Source organism: Podarcis erhardii (assembly GCF_964252035.2).
Source record: "Podarcis erhardii genome assembly, chromosome: 15".
NCBI classification, from domain to species: Eukaryota; Metazoa; Chordata; class Lepidosauria; order Squamata; family Lacertidae; genus Podarcis; species Podarcis erhardii.
In genome coordinates this window covers 23,173,742-23,193,797 of record NC_138505.1, presented here as the reverse complement: position 1 = coordinate 23,193,797, position 20,056 = coordinate 23,173,742, and the positions used below count along the sequence as shown (strand labels likewise).

The 20,056-nt window shown below is 47.6% G+C and overlaps 1 protein-coding gene across 1 annotated transcript in view; it reads right to left on the bottom strand.

The window, feature by feature from the left end:
• The window catches only part of TBC1D10A (TBC1 domain family member 10A), a 37,045-nt gene that overhangs the window by 4,330 nt on the left and 12,659 nt on the right, over positions 1 to 20,056 (bottom strand). Inside the window, exons 2-8 of the mRNA XM_081841934.1 lie at positions 11,142 to 11,241; positions 6,202 to 6,309; positions 5,046 to 5,152; positions 3,603 to 3,717; positions 2,663 to 2,728; positions 1,748 to 1,937; positions 138 to 292 (exon numbers count right to left, since the gene is read on the bottom strand). Coding sequence (XP_081698060.1) covers positions 138 to 292; positions 1,748 to 1,937; positions 2,663 to 2,728; positions 3,603 to 3,717; positions 5,046 to 5,152; positions 6,202 to 6,309; positions 11,142 to 11,241 — 841 coding nt within the window. The remainder of the gene's footprint in view (positions 1 to 137; positions 293 to 1,747; positions 1,938 to 2,662; positions 2,729 to 3,602; positions 3,718 to 5,045; positions 5,153 to 6,201; positions 6,310 to 11,141; positions 11,242 to 20,056) is intronic.

Genomic DNA, 20,056 nt, shown 5'->3' with positions numbered 1-20,056 from the left:
ACTGAGGCAGCGATCAGTGCTATGAGCTGCACTGGGGAAAAGTGACTCCTTCAGTCTGATCAGGTGACCAGTTTACAGCCACGTGCAGTGAGGAAACCCACTGAACAGGCTGGGGCCAGCCCCCACTCCCATCTTACCTCTTGCACAAGGAAAGTCTCCTGCATGATCTTGGGGTTCAGGGCCCTCAGCCGCTCCATTGTCTCATACTGCCCCTGGCAGGACTTGAGCTTCTCAGAAGAGCCCAGGGTGTACTTCAGCAGCACCAGACCCACTCGGAATATAATCTTGACTCCTGGAAAAGAAGAGCAGGCTGTCAAGTTAACCATCAATGTGTGGAACAGTCACCAAGAGGCAGAATACAAGTCAACCTACCTGCCCCTCCCAATTTATTTAGAATATTTCTGTCCTGCTTTATAACCCTGAAAACAGGCATGGAGAAGTCTCAGTCCTGGGGGCCAAAGGCAACCCCTCCTGGCTCTCCACCTGGCTCTCCGGACCTGCCCCAGGGGCCACGCATCCTCCCTAAGCCACATTGCCTTACAGATCCTGCTGCACCCCCTCCAGGTGCTGTTGCCTGGGTGGAATCCCATCTTTGAACTCTTGGCTTGTCTGGATGGGGGATGGAGAGGGGTGTCTGGAGAACTCTCTGACTTTGAGGTGTGTGCTCTATATACAACGGTGACTCTTGCCCGCTTTTGCCTTGGGGCCTGCCTGAGGTTGCACACAAGGAACTGCAGCCATCAGGCTGAAAAATGGTTCCCCACACCCCTGCCTCAGGCCAAGCACTGTTATGCTGGTAAAAACTAGGCTTTTTAGTCACCTTCCTCAGCAGGAAATGCCCAATACCACCTGATCAACACACACTCAACATGCACAGGGGTCTTCCACCTTCCCATTCTTCCTTAAGTAAGGAAGTATGGCTTTACATTTAGGAGGAGAGCCATCAGTGTGCTGTAGTAGAAGGAAAGAGAGTTTTAGATTTGGAGCCAAAGGGTGTGTGTTGAAATCCCCCCGTCCTCAGCTACGAAGTCTATTGGTGATCTTGGATCTCTCTCACACACAGACCCCACAGTGTGGATACAAGGATCGAACATGCTGCATATTGCTGCCATCCAGATATACACAATCTGGGAATAATGTTCTGGCATTCCTCAATATAAAGATGCACATATGACAATTGCCAGCAGGAGGCAGCATTTCAACACAAATGGATTCTCCCAAAGTGGAAGATGAAAGTTCAGCATTGAGAATGCTGCTTGCCCCACATCTGCAGTTTTAGGAGACCCTCACACTTATGTGACCTACCCAGATATGGGACAACCTTCCGGGGGCCACTTTCCGGAGCTAGGCAGGGCCAGAGGCAAAAATAGGAAGAGCCTGCTATAAAGTAGGACAAATTTGTTATCAAGGAACCTGGGAACAGTAGCCCGTTCCAGAAGGAAACTTTCTCCAGTGGGCTTAAAACACAGAGACTGGGAAGCTGCGGCCTTCCAAACGCTCGTGGACTCACATCAGCCCTGACCACTAGCGATGCTGGCTACTCCTGGAGTCCAGTGATATCAGGGGGGTGGGGGGCACAGGTCCCCCAGCCAGGGCATAAAAAGACCCCCTCTATGGTTGTGGAGCCAGAGGCAGGAGGATAAGCTGGGATTATCCCTCACCCTAATGCAGCCAAGTGTGCCTCACCCCCTTGGTCTCCCCGGTCCAGTTAGCAAAGCGATTCAAGGGGCCCCACCCAAGACGGTACCTTCGCAGAAAAACATGTCCCAAACGCGCAGCACGGAACTCCAGGGCAATGTCCTGGAGAAGGCGCACATGAACCACTCTGTCATGTACAGGATGGGGTCAATCTTCTGCTTGCTCAGATGCTTGTAGGCCACAGGGGAGACCTTGTGCAGGAGAGAGAAGAGGATCTCCCCATCCAGCTGGATGGCCTCCTGCGCATGGAGAGAGAGAGAGGGAAGGAACCTGGGTCAAGGGCAGGCAAAGGGGTAAGGAAAGGCCTGGGGTGTCACAGGACCACATGCTCAACTCCTGCTGGTCACATGACAGGTTGAAGGCCGAAAAGAACATAGGGAGATGCCTTATGCCAAGTCAGGCCACTGGGCCCATGCTGCTCAGGGCTATTTACACTGACAGGCAGCACCTCTGTGGCATTTCAGTCTCTCCCCAAGCTCTAGAGGATTGAACCAGGGCAATGCTCTACCACTGAGCATGCTTTTGAGGGAAATGGGTGTGGCTAGCCTGCAGAAGAGAAGACAAAGAGCTGATACAACAGCTATCTTCAAATATTTGGAGAGCTGTTCCATAGAAGATGGGAATGAGCTGGTTTTCTGCCGCTCCAGAGCAGAGGACCCAAACTAATGGATTCAAATGACAAGAAAGGAGATTTCGACTAAGCATTAGGAAGAACTTTTGAACAGAGGTTGGATGGCCCTCTGTCAGGGATTCGTTAACTGTGCTTGCTGCATTGTGGAGGTTTCGACTTAGATTATCCTTGCAGCCTCTTCCAACTCTACAATTCTATTATTCCATGTGCCCTTCCTCCTCCCTGCTGAATTCTACAAGAGGCAACACAGACTGAAGATCGAAGAAGTTGCCATCCCTTGGGCTAGCCTGCCCCCGTCAAAAGGGGCATTCAGGATTGCTCCAGTTAACTCACCAGCTTCTCACTGTAGTAGCCAGGAAGGTACTTCTCACAGATCTGCACAAGGCACCAGAACGCTTGCTGAGGGCAGGAAGGAAAAAGGAGGAAAGGCATCACCCTGAAGCACAGCACAGAGCTGATTGGACAAACGTGCATTCAAAGTGGTCACTGTGCAGACTGATTTAACACCCACCCCACCGCTTTCCCCATCTGTGCAGTCCCATGATGGGAGGAGCTGCAACAGAGAAAATTTTCCCTTCTTAAGCAATTATTATTGCTGCTTTATGCACCCCACTCACTCCCAATGCTCCCAGAGAGGCAACATTGTAAGTGAGCAGCACACAGAGAGCAGGAAGCAGCAGCCATTGGGACAGAGCAGCTGCCTGGACAGCTCCAGCTGTTTCAACTACATCAAAGCGGGGGGGGGGGGAATGCACAAGGGGCTTCTTCAGCTCACCATGTGGAGCTGTGCCTGATATGCAATACATTGTGTGGATATGGATAAGCCTGGCTAAAGATTCCCGGGAGTTTGGGGTGCAAATCCAGGGCCACGGTTACTGGGTCCCAAATTGCTTTCAAAGCCAGACTCCAGATAAGAGAAGTGTGATGTACCACTGCAGGAAGAACCGCAAGGATCATGTCAGAGCACAGAGACCCCCGCCCTTTTAAGCAAATTTAAACAGACAGCACAGGCTGAAACACCTTCTCTCCCCAAGTGCTGCTGACCCAAACAATCTTGGCCTGCCAGGGGGTCCAATGAGGGTCTGACCTGTGGAGCCAAAAAGGTTCCCTATCCCCGTCTTAGATGGAAGCGAGAATCAACCCAACAGGTTGATTAGGTTGAACTATGAGGGGAGAACTATGAATGGCACCTCAAGCTCCTTTGAGGTAAAGTTGGGATACAAATGTAAGAAATCAACCGGGGAACCTCTGTTCCAAGCAAAGCAACACCTACCTCTGCAGGCATGTGCATCAACAACACTGCAGCAATTGGAGCTTGGGCCTGGCAGTAACCTTCCTCTGGCCGATAGAGTGTGTAGGCCTTCAGTACCCGGAATAAGTCTTGCTGCCTGAGGGAAAGAGCAACCCATACCACAGGCATGAGAACTAAGGGAATGCAAAGTCTGCTGCTTATAAGTGGAGCCCTCAAGGACTCGAAATTGCACGCAAGCCAGGAGAGAGATGACGTCCACAGTAGGGATCACAGAACGAACTTCAGGTTACAGAGTCCTGGGTTCAAATCTGGGTTCAAATCACCCCATCTGCCACTCTGGGGAGGCCTATTTTGCAAGGTTGTTTTAAGGCAAGTGTAGGAAACCTGTGGCCCTCTGGATGTCACTGGACCACAACTCCCAGCATCTCTGACCATTGACCATGCTGGCTGTGGAGAGACGGGAGCCCATGAACATCTGGAGGGCCACAGGCTCCCATGCCCTGTCCAAAGAAGGATTGCTTTTACTGAAAGGGCTCTGAGTGGTTGAAAAGCGGTGTTAAAACAAAAAACAAAACGTCACGTTTGGCTACCTGAAAACAATCATGCTTGTGGTTTGCTTAGTAGAATTTCCATTCCCTTGGCAGAGCCTTGGAGATTAGCTAAGCTTGGAAGCTCTCAATGAAATTTCAAAGCGGTTCTCCTTGTCCCTCACCATGAGCTGAATTTCAGTTCTCCAAAGAGGGAAGGAACCTAGCGCTCAGAGTTGAGACTTTGGCCCCTTGCCCTTTTCCATTACTAGCAAAAGCAGGGAGAGGGAGGTAAGAGTACAAAGTTGTAGAACTACAACCGATGTAATCACACCAAATCATGATGCAAGCTTGCTTATTTGCCTGAGCCACGGAGGCGGCAGGATTCAGCTGCCCTTGGTGCCAAAAGGTAACCTGAAATACTGTACCAAATGCTCACAGCCCTGTGAATATCTCTAACAATAATAAAACAGATTGATGGCAGCTGATGGCTTCCATGGTCTGAAAGGAAAGTGAACTGCCTCTATTTGCCCAAGGGTATTGTTTTCTTCCCTCCCCAGGCAACCCTCCCACCCCAAAGATTTGTCAGGCATGCCCAGAACTGCATCTCTTTGTATGCCAGACGTGCCCAGGTGGTCAAGGCAACCTGAATACCTGGCAGAGAGAACTTCCTTATAGTCACTTCCCTCTGCTAATCCACTTTCCTCAGCCCCTGTCAGCAAGACAAGAGGGTCAAGTGGGGTTGCCAAAGAGATTTCAGACAATGCCAGCAATGCAACGCTAGGCAACCTGCAACACACACCTAAAGAAAAGCTGGGAAGCCTGCCCAACGCTGGGGTCACCAAACCACTGGGCAGGGAAGGTGGGCGCCCACGTGTTTGCCTTGAACAATAAGGATCAGCTGGTATTTGACCAGAGGAGAGACATTTTGGCTTACCCATGTCCTCCACGAGCAACAAACATTTCGTGGAAGGGAAACTGCCTGTGGAGATCCCGCTCGATCACATCCAGCCACTTGGGGTCTCCCGGCGCCAAATCCAGCTCCTGGGGAACAGACAGAGTACCCACTTTGTTAGTTGCGAGACTGTGATAGAAAATGAGTTGTTGGGAGAGGTTTTCCCCCAAATATCCAAGGTGATCTCCTCTGGATTGATGCTGTTAAAGATACACCAAAGTGGATGCTTAAGAGATCCTTGTGCAGGGGGAAATAGTAAGATGTGCAACGACAAGACAGACTCTCAAATGAGGGAGTGTTGACACTGTGGGTTAAAGGTGAGGACAACAAACACCACCTCCCTCCACGACTGAAGGAGGAAATGTACAGCTCAATAAGAACATCAGAAGAGTCAGATGGATCAGGCCAATGGTCCCTCTAGTCCGGCCTCCTGTTCTCACAGCGGCTACCCAGATGTCTGTGGGAGACCCTCAAGCAGGACCTGAGCACTTGCCCCTGCTGTGGCTTCCAGGAACCAGTTTTCAGAAGCATTACTGCCTCCAACTATGAAGGCAGAGCATAGCCATTGACAGCTTTATCCTCTGTGATTGACACTAGAGGGGTTGAAGCAGAAAACACTCTAGTATCCCTGAACTAGGGTGCACATAACAGGATCAGAGAAAGCTGCCTTACAGCAGGTCAGACAATTTGTCCATCAATGGCTATCAACCCTGATGGCAGTGTTTACCTCTTGATCTTTGCGTCTGCCCATGTTCGTTCTCATTTATATATGCATGCACAATGCCACAGAGAAGGAACCCCTTTTCGTTACTTGCGCTAGAGAAATTATTCAGACCAAAACGACATGTTTAATTTTTTGTTAAGGGTGCAATGTCCAGAGACTTGGTTACATTTTAGCGCCTTTTTGCAGACTTTGCCCTTTAAAAAAAAAAGTGAGTTGCCTCACAAGATCAGAGCAGGGTCCGAATTACACAATAGGTTAAACGCATCTTTACAGTCCTCCTAAGTCACATGGACTTTTCCATCTAAGCAACCGAGAATTCAGCACATCACACGGTAGCAGATGCCCTTGAATAACTCTGCACTGTAGAAATGGGGGCAGAGAGGTCGTCTTATCCCGCCTCAAGAAACGCCTTACATCAAACTTCCCGGAATTCTGCTCCAACTTGACTTTGCCTCCAGAGAGGTACTGCCAGGCCCTACCCCGCAGCGATGGTGGGATCCCCTTCTGGCATCGCAGCCGGATCTGAAAAGGCAAAAGAGTTATTGCAGAGGTGTGAGAAAGCCGTATTATACACAGCATGCAAGAATTGCACACGAACACAGAAAGCAGGGTCAGGCGTCCCAAGGCCTGACTGGGTTGCTTGTAGGATGAAACCCAGAAGGCAGCTGTGTGTTTAGTAGTTCACAGGCCCATACAAAGGCCCCTATCTCTTTACCATGAACTCAGGGCCCCCTCTAGACATCTGTTTTATTGTGCATTGACAGTACTGGAAAGGTGACATATGAACTTGTTCTCAATACTGCTTGCACTTACAAACACTGAGTTGGATGGACTGCTTCATTTCCAACAGTGCACATCCAGTAGCTTCCTGCTAAAACCTTGTAACTTTTCATGCCACAAAAGTTCAGAGGGGTGGGGGTCACCTACTTTCATTGAGCTGCAGTGCACAAGAGAGCCCCTCCAGGCAGCAGTATTGCTGCAACACTGGGGATGCACAGCAGAACAGCTAATAAACTGGAGCAATGTGTGGACAGTTCAGTATAAATCCACCATTAATGCACTATTATGTGCTGCAGAATACAACTGCCACAACAACAACAAGACGACTCTACAGGAAATCTAAGCTAGGGTGACAGCAGCAGAAGCAAAAGTGGTGCTGCCAACTCTAACAACACGCTTGCATATTTTATCTGTGCTGCTCTAAAATGTGAATTTCTTTTTACTATCTTTCTGTGTTTGTCATTTTATTCGTGATCTTTTTAAGTTGCTGTAAATGGCTTGAGATTTTCTTTGATATAGGAAGCAGTAAATATCAATCCCCTAAATCAAACACTATAGATTTGCATGGGAGTGGGAAGCTAAGGGGTTCCTTAGAAAAAAATCAAGGACAGACACTCCAAAACAGCAGAGCATGTTTGGATATGGATGGGGGGGGGCTGTGGGCAGGCAGAGAGAAAAGTCAACACGGGATGCAGTTGATTTATGGGAAGGCGCCAGAGATTAAATGCTGGAAAAAAAGGAAATCTGAAGGTCTAGTGCAGACAGAGGAGTCAGCAGTCTAAGGCAGGGCCTGCCACAAGAGTCCACATCGGCGAAAACCAGTTGCAGGCAGACCTTTCTCTCTCCCCACCCCACCCATCCCAGGGTCTGTGGGAAAGGCGGCTTGCACTGCTAGTGCCAAAGGCAACTTCGGATGCAAACTCCTACCTCCTGCCAGACTCTTTGATGTTGGGGTGGAGGAGGAGCCAGGGAAAGCACAGGAGAAGAAACAGACAGCCTGAAAGGGGGAAGCATTGAAAAGTTTGCAGTTGTCAGGGCCCCACAGGGAGCAAGGTTCAGCCCATTCTAGGAAAGAGCTTGAAAACACAGTCGGTAGAGGCGATGGGCTCCCTGTGGGGCTGGCACATTGACAGAGCAAGTGCTGCCAGGAATTTGCAGTCACAAAGGGAAAGGCCTCCTCTGGGACGTGCCAGGTGCAAATTCAAAAGCTGACCTGGGGAAGTGGGCAGAACTTGCCAGGGCCAAGGAGGCTTCAGAGAACCGCACAGTCCCTTTAAACCCACCCACCCCGTGCCCAACAGAAGTGGGGGCAGGTGTGATTTGGCACCACTGATTCAGGTTGCAAAATCCAGCCACCTTTTGTGCTGGTGAATACAAGTTAAGTTGGGCACAAAAATAAGAGGCCCCCAAGCTACTTGCATTCTAACTCCTCTCGTTACTTAAGAGGGAAGTTGGGGAAAGGGGGTGGGGCAGGGCTGTGCCCCATATGATGAAGCATGGTGTCTGTTTCAATAGTTCCTACAAAATCCTAAGCAGCATGGGTTTTTAGGACAAAAGTTCCTAGTCTTCATGGTTGCATGGAAAACCAGGGACTTTACCAGACGAGCCTTTGGTATCGTGTAGAAGCTATTAGTTTGTGCCCTACACAATTTGACAAGGCATGTCAGACACTGATCCAGTTCACCAATCTGATTACACTTCAGTTGGGGTTTCTATCTCCGTACACTCCCACCTTTGATCTCTCCAGAAAGGCGGCAGGGGGGTGTTGGGCTGCACCTCCAAAAAATACAACAGAGGGATTTTTGTGTAAGAAGTGATCAAAGTATTTTGGGTAAGACAACCTGCTAGAATGTTTATGGCTACTTTCGCTACCTTCCAAACTCTGGCTCCGTGGTGAGGCTTATCCACATCAATCCCAAGTTCCTAGTTCTTCCAGTTTAAGACTGCACTCTTAAAGCCCACTCTGATCACCTCCAAGGGAGGTTCTGCAGGGGGAGCTCTAAGCCTGTCCTATGCCACAGCTGGTAGGACAGCAGGCTCAAAAGTGCCAGGGAGTGTCCCAAAATACACACACAGCAGTGTTATCCTGCTTGGTGACTTCACAGGCAGGAAGGAAACAGACAGGAGGAGTTTAACTGGATGCCGCTTGTTGAAAGCTCTGTCTCAACAAAGCTGAGCCAAGCTCCTCTCGATTAGGGAAGCAGAGGGATTCCAGCTTTGCATGGGGGAGGTGCAGGGAGACAGAACAATTAAAAGGCCCAGCAGGACAAAGGATCCCTGGGAATTTCTGGGTACAGAGTCACTGATCTTGGCAGGGATGGCAGATTCTGTCTGCACAAAGCAGAAGCTGTTATCATGGGATGAGCCGACAGTGTAAACAGGAAAAAAGGGGGGATTCCCAGCCTGTGCATACAAGGGATTTGATGCAGGATAACAAGTCCTGTTGAGAGATCCCTGTCCACAAAGTCTGTGTGTTTAAGCTGCTCCCCCCCGCCCCAATGATTGGGTTGAGGAGGGGGCGCTAAGACCAATAATGAAATGTTAACAGGAAATGCTTAGCCTTACCATCAAGCCACAATTATTCCTACTGTTTTTGATTTTGCTTTTTTAAAAAAATTATTACTATTTGAGTCCAGAACAGGAAAAAACTTGGAAGACCTAAGAAGCACCTTAGGGCCAAGCTCCGTCTGACAAGTATCTTGAATCACTGCAGGTTGCTTAATGTCACAATGGATTTGTGAGGTTTATCAATGAGTTTGCTTTACTTGGCCAAGTTGGTCAGCATACCAACTAAGAGGGACTGCAGTCACTGCCATGGAAGTCAGTGAGGATTATCAACCAGTAGAGATGGCTCTATTTGGTCACCAAACCACAATTCAGAAGTCATGCAAGTGAAGGCCCCTGACTCTCATTCTGCAGGCTAGAATTGTGAACCAGAGTTTGATCAGTGGAGGCTGGTTCACGAGGGTGAATAAAATACTGCCCCATTAATCTCAGCCAGCCCTCACCAGCTCTGCCAGCGGGTGGCAAACCTTAGCTTCAGTGTTACCTTTGCAGAGCTCAGTAGGGGAGAGAATGCCATCAAAACCAGAATTAGCTGGCTCTGCTTGTCTTTGTCCCTGGCTCCCTGCCTTCTATCCTACCAGCCACTGCAGTTTGATCATGGCTCAGATGTTTATGGTGAAGTGTGGTTTGTGCTAAATAGAAAAAAATAGAACCCCAGAATTGTAGAGTTGGAAGAGACTTTGAGGGTCATCTTGTTCAACCCCATGCAATGCAGGAATCTCAGCCAAATCATACATCTGCTTAAAAACCTCCAAGGAAGGAGAATCCACCACCTTCTGTTCCACTATCAAACAGCTCTTACTGTCAGAAAGTTCTTCCTGATGTTTTTCCTACAGTGCAAAGGGAATGTGAGGGTATGAGCTTTCAGTATGTCCCTGATCATGAGTGTTGTATCTGAACCGAACTTTGAATGAAGGACGGTATATAAATTTAATAAACAACAACAACAACAACCTAGCAGGCAGGACTTAAGCATTCTTTCCTTGTCCCCCTCTTTCATCCAGCATATGGTGCTACCTAACAGGGGTGTTTTACAAATGAGATAATCAAAGAGTGCTCTATATGTGCCATGCATTAGTAGTCCATATAGAGAATGGACAAGGGTGTGAGTTACCGATTCCAGCAAGGTTAGGAAGACTCTTGCATGCCCATGCAAGCACAAATCCAAATGTTATCATCTTGGGATAAACTGACAGTATAAAGAAGCCCACAGCGGGTTAAGTACATCCCGGGATTCCCAGCCTGTGTAAACAAAAGCTTTGATTCAGGATAATAAGCCCTGCCAAGAGGCTGACTGGAAGCCTTTCCCAGCAATCTGCGGCAAGCTTTGCAGCATGGCCAAGTCAGATCAAAGCAGAAAGGGTTTCGCTGACACACAGAGGCAGGGCAACACAAGCCCTGAGCCCTCATCACAGGGAGACATTTTGCATCAGGAAGCCTGCCTTGGGTAGAAGTATAGTTCAGGCCGCCTTGCCTGTTTGAGTGCTCAGTCTGCTCTCAATCAAGATGCTGAAATGCAAGAGGCAGAAAGGGGAAATTGTGGGAGGGCAAGGCAGTCTGATTGCCCTTCGGATACATCATCATGATACACTGCCAAAAGCCCTTGATGTGGAAGATGTTATGAAAAGCAGGGTGATCTGCTGCTAAAACGGAACACCTGGGAAGGTGGAGTCCTAACCTGGAGCGCAGAAACAACACTCCCCCCCCCAAAAAAAATTTGGTGCACTAACTTATTCATGTGATTATCTCATGTTGCAAATTGTTTTGTTTTTTAACATTCTGGCAAAGAAAGGAAGCAAAGAGCACAGGAAACAGAGGAAAGGTAAAGTCTGTAGTGATTGGGTCACAGGATGTATCGCCCTGCCCAAGAGTGGCTCTACACATCAACTGCGGCAATAGCAGAAGACAATGTGGCAAAGGAATGTTCAGCAAGTGTTAAAAAACATAATACGGTGAAAGAAAGAGGAAGAGAGCAACAGCCATCACCCGACGCTTGGCCAGCGACTCACCTTTTTGTGTTTCTTTGCCATCCACTTGTCCCAGTTGTTGAGCATATCTAGCCACTTGGATTCCCTCTGCCTCAGCACCTCCAACGGCACCTCCTCCAGCCTAGGAAAATGAAGGTAACAGGCCAATTTACCCCTCTGAAGGTGATCAGTCTATCACAGTAGTGAGAAAGCTGTGGGCCTCCAGATGTGGCTGGACTACAACTCCCAATGCCAAATGTGAGAAGCAAAACAACAACAAAACCACACCATTGCCAAACGCCCATCTTTTCTCTGATCTATTTGCAAGCCCCATCTGGAACCACCCAGTTAACAGCCACCCTTCCCAGGCTATAGGAATCACTTCCATGTCATGTCTAAAAACCTTGGGCTCTTCCAGAAGACCTGTTCATTCATCCTGATTTGGTTGCACAAAGCTTACATAGCGGTTAGACTATGTCTGGTATTTACTGAGTTTTTGCTTGGGTCTGTTTACGGGTCAGTTATGCAAAAATTAACATTCATCCCAATTTGCTGTTAATCATCCTTTCGTTCCATACTTTTCAATGTCTTTCCAAGCTGTAAAAAGCCAATTGCATACAAGAGATTCCTCAGCGCTCCCCCATCCAGGTGAGACAAAAACTAGGCTCTGCTAAGTTTCAAAGATGACTTACACACTCATGGTTGTAGCCAGGATTTTTGTTAGGGGAGGGCAGAACCTCAGGTATGTATTGATTTCCCCCGAAAGGGTTCTTAATGAATCACCCCTCTAGTCTAGGGAATAGACAGGGTGAAGCAGAACAATTGAGTGTCTTGTGACCCTAGACAGCCTCACTCATGTCCTTTTTAAATTTATCCCACGGATTTTAAATGTCTAAACTTGCAATGCCAATAAAGGTATTTGTATGGTATTGTATTCATTTTTATTGATGGGGGCAGCTGCTCCCCCCCGCCTCCCTTGGCTACGTCCATGTACACAATGAGCTTCTTTGGATCATAATCCGCTACCTCCTGCACTTCCATCACAAAGCAAGCACCCTTTCTCAACTGTAATCCGTGAGTCACTCTGCAAATATGCAAACTGCAATATTAATATTAATAATATATTTACATGCCACCCATCTGACAGGGTTGCTACATTCTGCCAAATATTGAAGGCACACCCACCACAACAATGGGACTGCTATAATCATAGTCCTCGCTCCCTAGGGATTCCTGGGAATTGTAGGCTGGAACTCAGCTTGGGAATTCTCAGCAACCTCAAACCACAATTCCCAGGATTCCTTAGGGAAAGAAAACAGATGAACCAATTGTAAGATGCTGCATTCAGCAGCAGATACAGTCCCTGGACCAACCCCAAGCATAGCCTCCCCTGCCCCCCACAGCACATCACAGTAATTGGCTTAGTATACATGGAAACCTAGGAGAAGGGGACCATATTATCCTGCACCTCAGGCAGCAAACAGTCTTGAGCCAGCCCCAATAAACCCCATCTGTGCAGCACAGGAGGGGGGTAGCAGAGCTGGAGCACCCCATAAGTGAGGAAAGCAACCGCCAACACAGAACAGGCACCAGCTACGCAACTCCCTAGGTTCAGCAAGCACAACTAGTTACCATACAATCTGCAAATCAGGGTCAGGCAAAGTTTTCAGAAGCTGGGCCAGAGAATCAGGAGGCATTTTTTTAATAGAAAAAAAGGAAGTAGACAGGGCCAAACCATCCCGCCCACCTTGGAACTGAGCTGGCTGCTCCCACTTTCTCTGCTGGAAATGTGCATTTATGGAATTTCTAACGCTGAAAAGCCAAAGCCCAGTCCACTCACTTCCTCCCCCCTCCGGGCCTCTTGCAATGCAAGAAGAGTAGCAGAAGGGAGAAGCCAGTACAGGCTGCAGTCAAAAGACTGGGCAGATAGGAGTGACAGCAATGCACAGAGAATGGCTGGTGAAGGAAATTGAGCCCTAAACATCATGTCCAGTTCACTGGCTTGCTTTAAGTAGGGCAAAACTCTGTCCCCAAGCAATACCAAATACTGGTGGGTGGGTGTGACCCCAGTAGGATAAATCAGACCATTTTTTTCCAGGTTACAAGGTCAAAAATTAAGAGGATTTTTTGGCCTGGAGAATTTTGTACAGATCCTTTCAACTAGCAGGAGCTTTTTCCAAGAGCACAATAAGGCTTGGCAGTGGTGACTGAACTCAATGCACGTCCTGTCAATGTACTATGAAATGGGGAGGGGGGATTTCAAGCACAGAATAGGAGCTGAACTCTCACCACTTTGTGGCTAACCTGGGGCCCTCCAGATGTCAATAGACTTCAACTCGCATGAGCAGCAGCCAGCATGGCCAATAGTAAGTGATTAAGGGAACTGTAGTCCAGCGAGGGCCAAATGCCACCCTTGGTAGGAAGAAAGAAGGTGGGGAGAAAAATCTTCTTGGGGCAATGCACAGATGCGCTTGCCCATGATAAGTCTTAAGTCACCCTTTACAGAGAATCAGCCCTAAACCACAGGTGGGGAACAAGGGCCACATTCCCTCCTAGAAAACCTTCCAAGGGCCACAGGCCAATGGGGGCAGAGCAAGCAATGCAAACTTTAGCTTAGTACAGCAGGCTAGTTCCCACACACATTCACACTTCCCTCTGCATCCTCCATCCATGGAAGCAAGCAGAATCAGAGTTCAAGGACAAGCCAAGCCAAGCCAACACATTTCAGGTGTGAAGCAGAGCCAGTAAGTGGAGCAGCCTAGAAGGCCACCTTTTGTTCACAGGATTGAGGTTCTCCACCAGTGCCCTAAACCTTCTCCAGGTGCTTATTTTAAAAACACATCCTCCCCAGAACTGGAAGGGTTCCCCCCCCCCCACATCACACAGTTTCAATCTAGATTCCATTCTGCACACCTGCAGACATAAGCCAAGGCCTGCCGATAAGCATGGTAATCGGGCAACAGTGCCTCGATGTATCAATAGGCAGAAGTCACCACCAAGGCCAGTTTCCCTTGAACAAGTCTCAACAAGCAGCCAATAACTGTATAATCAATAACTGTACATGGTTTATTCATTTTTTACCCTTTTGAGTCACTTGCATTCTCACAGTACTAGAGAATGTACATTTTAAACCCACTTACTCCAGCAAAGGCTTAAGGTAAGCAACAGAACTAAATGCCAAGAATTCCTTGGCTGATTGTGCTGAGATTGTGCCAAAGCACCTGGGATTTTTTTTTGGGGGGGGGGGGCGGTAGAGAAGAGAGAACCAGCTCTGTGCCTGGCTTAAACATGCAATTCAGCTGCGGGCACTGAGCGGTAGGGAGCCTATAATGCACTCCTTCAACACATTCTGAGCCAAGCATGAAGGAAATGGGAACCATCCATTGCAGAAAGCCTCAAACATTCTCCACAGATGGCCAGCATTGGAAGCTGCTTTACTAAGAAGTCCAGCACCATCTGGAGGGCCACAGGTTCCTCATTCTTGGTGCAGGATAAACAGGCGCTCTAATGTTTTTTCCTCCTGAATCATTTGGCTGAGGCAGTAAGGCCTGCTCATTGGGGGGGGGTAGAGAGGAGGGGGCTAGGGATCTTTTAATCTGATGCTTGGAATGGACCCAACTGCTTGTGCTTGAGGCTCTCAGGGCTGCCTAAACAGGCCTTTGTGTACCTCTGTGAACAGGCTAGACGATTCATTAGGAGTTCGGGGGGCTGGACAAGGTCCCCTTTGTTTTCACATGGGGGCTGGAAAAAAGCTGGGATGCAGAACGGCCTCAAGAGGAAGTAAGTGCACAGCTCACTGCCAGCAGACACACCAGGTTGCCTCTCTGATGGCCTTCTGGTGCCACACACAGCAAGAATGCCACCTAGGCACATTTTGAGGCCCCGGTTCAAGTGTGCCAATGAACTCGCATCAAGAACAGCCCACTAGGGCCAATCCTCTGAGTCTACAGTGATGCTAGGTGAAAGCACAGGAACATAGGATGCTGCCTTATACAGAGCCAGTACTGCCTACACTGGCTGGCAGCATCTGCCCAGTGTTTCAGAAAGTGAATCACTCCAAGCCCTACCTGGAGATGCCAGGGATTGAACCTGGGAACTTCTGCATTAAAGCTCTACCACTGAGCTATGACCCTTGCCCAATCTTTCTAGGAGAGCTAGCACACAGGTGATGAGACAGGGCTGTGAGCCAGCAAAGTCGACTCAGTTCACATCTCCCTGGTGGGTTCTGTCTGGTGCCACCATTAACCACCTTTCAGTGCCAGGTAAAAAAAGTTCTCCCAGGTATTTGGGGAATTACTGCAGCTGTGCTTTCTATTAATGGCATGTTTTTGCTGTTGAAATCTTCCCTGTTTTTTCCCATAGGTTATTGTATGGCTCTTATTGCAACTAACTGATCCCCCAGCCCCAATTTTATGTCAAGCTTTACACTCCTAAAATGTTTTAAGTCGCTCTGAGACTCTCACGCGCAAGCAACTAATAAACTGAATAAACATTAAACAGGTAAGTGCCTCTGTCCAGTGGTTCCAGCACCACAGTCAGCAGATGGGGGGCCCCTAATGGAGCAGGACTGGCTCACCACATTTTGGCGTAAGTGAAGTAATACATATTACCAACAAAAGAGGGAGGGGGGTGGTGGGGTAAGGTAATTAGGCTCTGTATTTAATAGTTTAGCTGCATGACTACCTGTTACAGACTGGCCTAAGGCAAGTTGTTTTTGTCTCAGCCTCAATTGCACACACTCACCACTGCCCCTACCTTAAAGGGGCTGTTAAGGATTACCGACAAAGTCAGCAGAATCATTGTGTTACTATGACTGGAAAGGACACACCCTGGCACAGTTTACCTTGGATGGCAAGAACGAGCACTTATCCCCTTTCACCACAAATTTGGCTGTTAACCCATTAATCTACCCCAACAGCTGTCACATGGGGAATACCAGGAGGCAAAGGGCCATCCACACCTGCCATCTCTAGCGTGCCCGCTCTAACTCTGTGTTCATCATCTCAGGTCGTCCAGATGGTGACAGCACAAGAAGGCATTTTTCAGTGGTAGCTCTCTGCTTGTAGAATGTTCTCCCCAGGGAAGCAGGCCTGGCACCAACACAGGCTACTTTTAGGTGCTAGGCTTTTGGCCTTTAATTTGGAGGGTGGTAGACATCATGGTTTCTGTTAGCGGGAGGGATTTGTTAGACTGCTTTTTATGTATATCAATGTTTTCAGCTTTTGTTTTGGCTTTACATTGGTTTTAATGCTTCTTTATATTGTATTGTATGGCATAAAAAGTGCCTAGTAAGTCCAATAAGTAATTAATAATAATGATAAACTTAATCTAGAGAAAACAGCCATGTTTTTCTTATACCTCCTGACCTAGATAGCCCCATCCTTCTAATCCAAAATGGATACAGACCATCTGCTGTGGCCATAAATCTCTCTTCCATCCATTCATCCATACACACCCCATATGGGCAAGTCAAGAAATACCACTGACTCACTCGTAAGGGATCATGGGGAGACAGTTGAATCCCCTCCAGAGAGCAAATTCACTCATCCCAACCATGGTTAAGGGGTACATCAGCAGCAACCCTAACCACAGTTAACATCAACCAGGGTTCCTTCTTCTGAAGCCTGGGCACAAAACCTACATTCAAACTGCTATGCTTGCACCAGGTCCACAGAGTCACCAAAGCTGATAATCCAAATCTGACTTCTTGTGTCAGATAAATCAACTGTGCTTGCTTGACCTTCCTGAGAACTTGAAGCCTGCACAGGTTGATTTAATAATACAATCTGCACCAGTTTATAAACAGTTTGGCGACACACTGCCTAGCTGCATTGGCCCTATTCCAGGCTAGATTACCGGTTTCAGGCTAGGGAGAAGGAGTAACAGACAATAATAATCTATGAATGTGGGAGAGGTTCTAGGAGCAGGAAGCTAAGCAAAGTTGCACTGACAGATGCAGTCTTAGTGCAGGAGGGTGGCTCGAGGCACAGCTAACAGAACCAGCACAACTCAATTTTTCCGGGTGTTGCCGAAAAAGGAGACATAACTCTAGAAACAAGCAATGCTGCCAAACCAGACTGAAATTAAAACTGGGGGCAGCCAGGACAGCACATTCCACAGAGATCTAACTGGCTCTTTGCACAGAAGCGTGTGGCCTTACTAAATCGAGAGTCCATGATTCAGAGGCTTCCCCCCACCCCATCAGCAGATTAGGGGTTTCCAAAGCCAGCAAGTCTATGAAATTCCTGGAAATCCAGCATGTCTAATAAAAACAGAAGCTAGAGTGATAAGCAAGGCAGCTTTCATCCAAGACTTGCCCATTTTATTCCCCAATGGAAAGCTGCTTCAGTTTCTGTTAGACCTGCTGGGTTTCTCTCAACTCAGAATTCCCTGTTTGCTCTTCAACTCCTGGCTGCTGATGGAAAAGCCAACATTACACCTACATATTGGGTGAGAAATTTGGGTTGGTATGAATCTGAAAGTGAACCCTCCTAACTCACACTTGCTGAAACAATATGCAAACTTTAAAGCAGCCACCCTTCAAAACTCACATTTCTCCAAATTTTGCAATGCATTCTCAAACCAAAAAATATATACAAAAGTACAAATATTAGGGGAAAGCATACATAAAATGCACATATTAGTAGAAAACCTGGCAAAAGACATTTAATATAAGGCAAAACTGCTAACAAAAAAAAAAAAAAAAAAGCATTATCAGGAGATTGTACACAGTAAAGGGCTGATGAATTTTTGTGAGAACTTTTTATACAGTCGTACCTTGGAAGCCGAACATCTTGGCTCCCAGAAGTGAGTGTTCTGATTTTCGGAAGCCGAACATCTGGCACGGCTTCTGATTGGCTACAGGATGCTCCTGCGGCCAATTGGAAGCCACGTTTTGGTTCTCAAATGATTCCAGGAGTCAAATGGACTCTTGGAATGCATTCTGTTCGAGAACTGAGGTACGACTGTATTTTAAAAAATCAGAAACTGATGGAGAAATGTAGAGAACAGAACCTATAGGGATGGGGAAATGAGAAAGTGAAATTGACAAATTCATCCATCCCTAGTTACACCCAGCTTCCACCTACTTAAAGAATTGACTGCCATCAAAAACAGGCCCAAATATGAGAATCTCTACAAAGCACTTCTAGAAAGATGCTCAGGCTCTGACTTTGGCAAAAGTCAGAGGAACTGCTCCAAGGAAGAGCAGTAGCCACAAGATCTATTTATTGGATGTGGTTTAAAACTCAACCTCTCCGTGTGCTCAAAACTGCTTATTAACAAAAATACACATTAATTCTATAACCATTCTGGGAACACCCACACACAGCTGCAGCAGTATTTTATTTAGACATTGGACTGAGTGAAGGATCCTGACTCTGCTCTTAACTGGGGCTGGGGAGGGAGAAAGGGGACTCCCAGAGCAGCTTACAAATATCAATCCCACCAACAGTTAGCGGTCTAAGAGACAATATTACGGTCTAAGAGACACAACACAAAAGAGAAAAGGGGCAGAAAGGGAAAAAGAGAGAGATGAGATCAGCTCAAACAGTTCTGTAATTCCACCAATCCTTACTTAATAGAAGCCTTGAAAAATATGGTAATTACAATTTTCTTCAAGGAGATGTACCAACACATGGAGTATTATTGCATAATTTGAGATTCCAAGAATTCTGCTAGTGATGTTTCAGTCTTCTGTAAAGAGATATATGGAGTCCTATGACATCTGGAGGGCCATAGGGTCAACACACACACCCCTCTTAGTATAGAGGGTGTGATCCTCTCCAAACATTACATCTCAATCTGCTTGCTGGATTTCCTCTAGTGGACAGATCAGGATGAATTTGCACTCTCTCACCACCCACCACCTTAACACTATTCAGGGCTCCTTGCTTCCTCTCTACTTACAGAGCAGAGAAGACAGCAAGAGACCTGGGCATAAGAAGCATTTCAAATCTTTTCTTTGGGAGGGTGGGAAATTAAGGTCCTCATCTGGCTCTACTGGGAGAAGCATTTTTAGTTAAAGTATTCTCCCAGCCTCCTTTTCTGGGCTTGCTCCTTTTTAATCCTACAGCCACCCTGTGAGGTAGGTGAGGCTGAGAGAGCACACCCACCCACCAAACTTGAGGGCTGGTGACAGAATTTGAACCTGGCCCTCTCTAGTCCAAACTCAACCTTCTAGTCTCAACAACACACTGGCTCTCCAAAGTAGTTCTGAATATGCACTGGCCATGCATGAATTGGGAATGCCAAGTCAGTGCTTCAAAACTCCCCACTCTCTCTGCACCTCAGTCCCTGCTTGTATACGAGCTGCCATTTTACAGTCAATGACAATTGTCTCAAGAAGGATGGGAGGCAATGTACAGGTAGTCAGCCTTGCTCTTTTGCACAAGAATTGCCAAGTATGAACTCCTCCAAAATTCACAGGCGAGCTTTAACAGCAGGCTCATCCGCAGCTCCAAAGTGACACCCACCCACTCTTTTCACAAAAGCGAGAGATTTTCCCGTTCCTCCTGTAGGAAGGAGATTCTGAAGGGAGCCAGATAAAGCTGCTTATCTGACAATGCTTAAGCCAAGTGCACATCAATGCGCAAAAATCCTGAGCTTGAATGGAAAAACCAGTTTTGCAGCAGACAAGAATCTGGCATGGCTTGACGGAAAGAGAACAGCAAGATCCTGGAGTCTGGAATAGCTGCCAGAGATTCATTCCCTGCAAATTGTAAAAGCACTGGGCCTTCTTCTAGTCCACTTCATGTAGCTGGTGCCTACTAAACTTCTGTTACTGGTGGTGGAGCAGATGAGACATCTAAGCCATGTGTCTTTCCTAACTGTAAAGGCCCAGCTGAATCTACATGCTCAGGCCCATGCTTCACTAGATAGGAAGCTGCCAAATACAGCGTCAGACCATCTAGTTCAGTGTTGCCTACACTGACTGGCAGTGGCTCTCCCAAATTTCA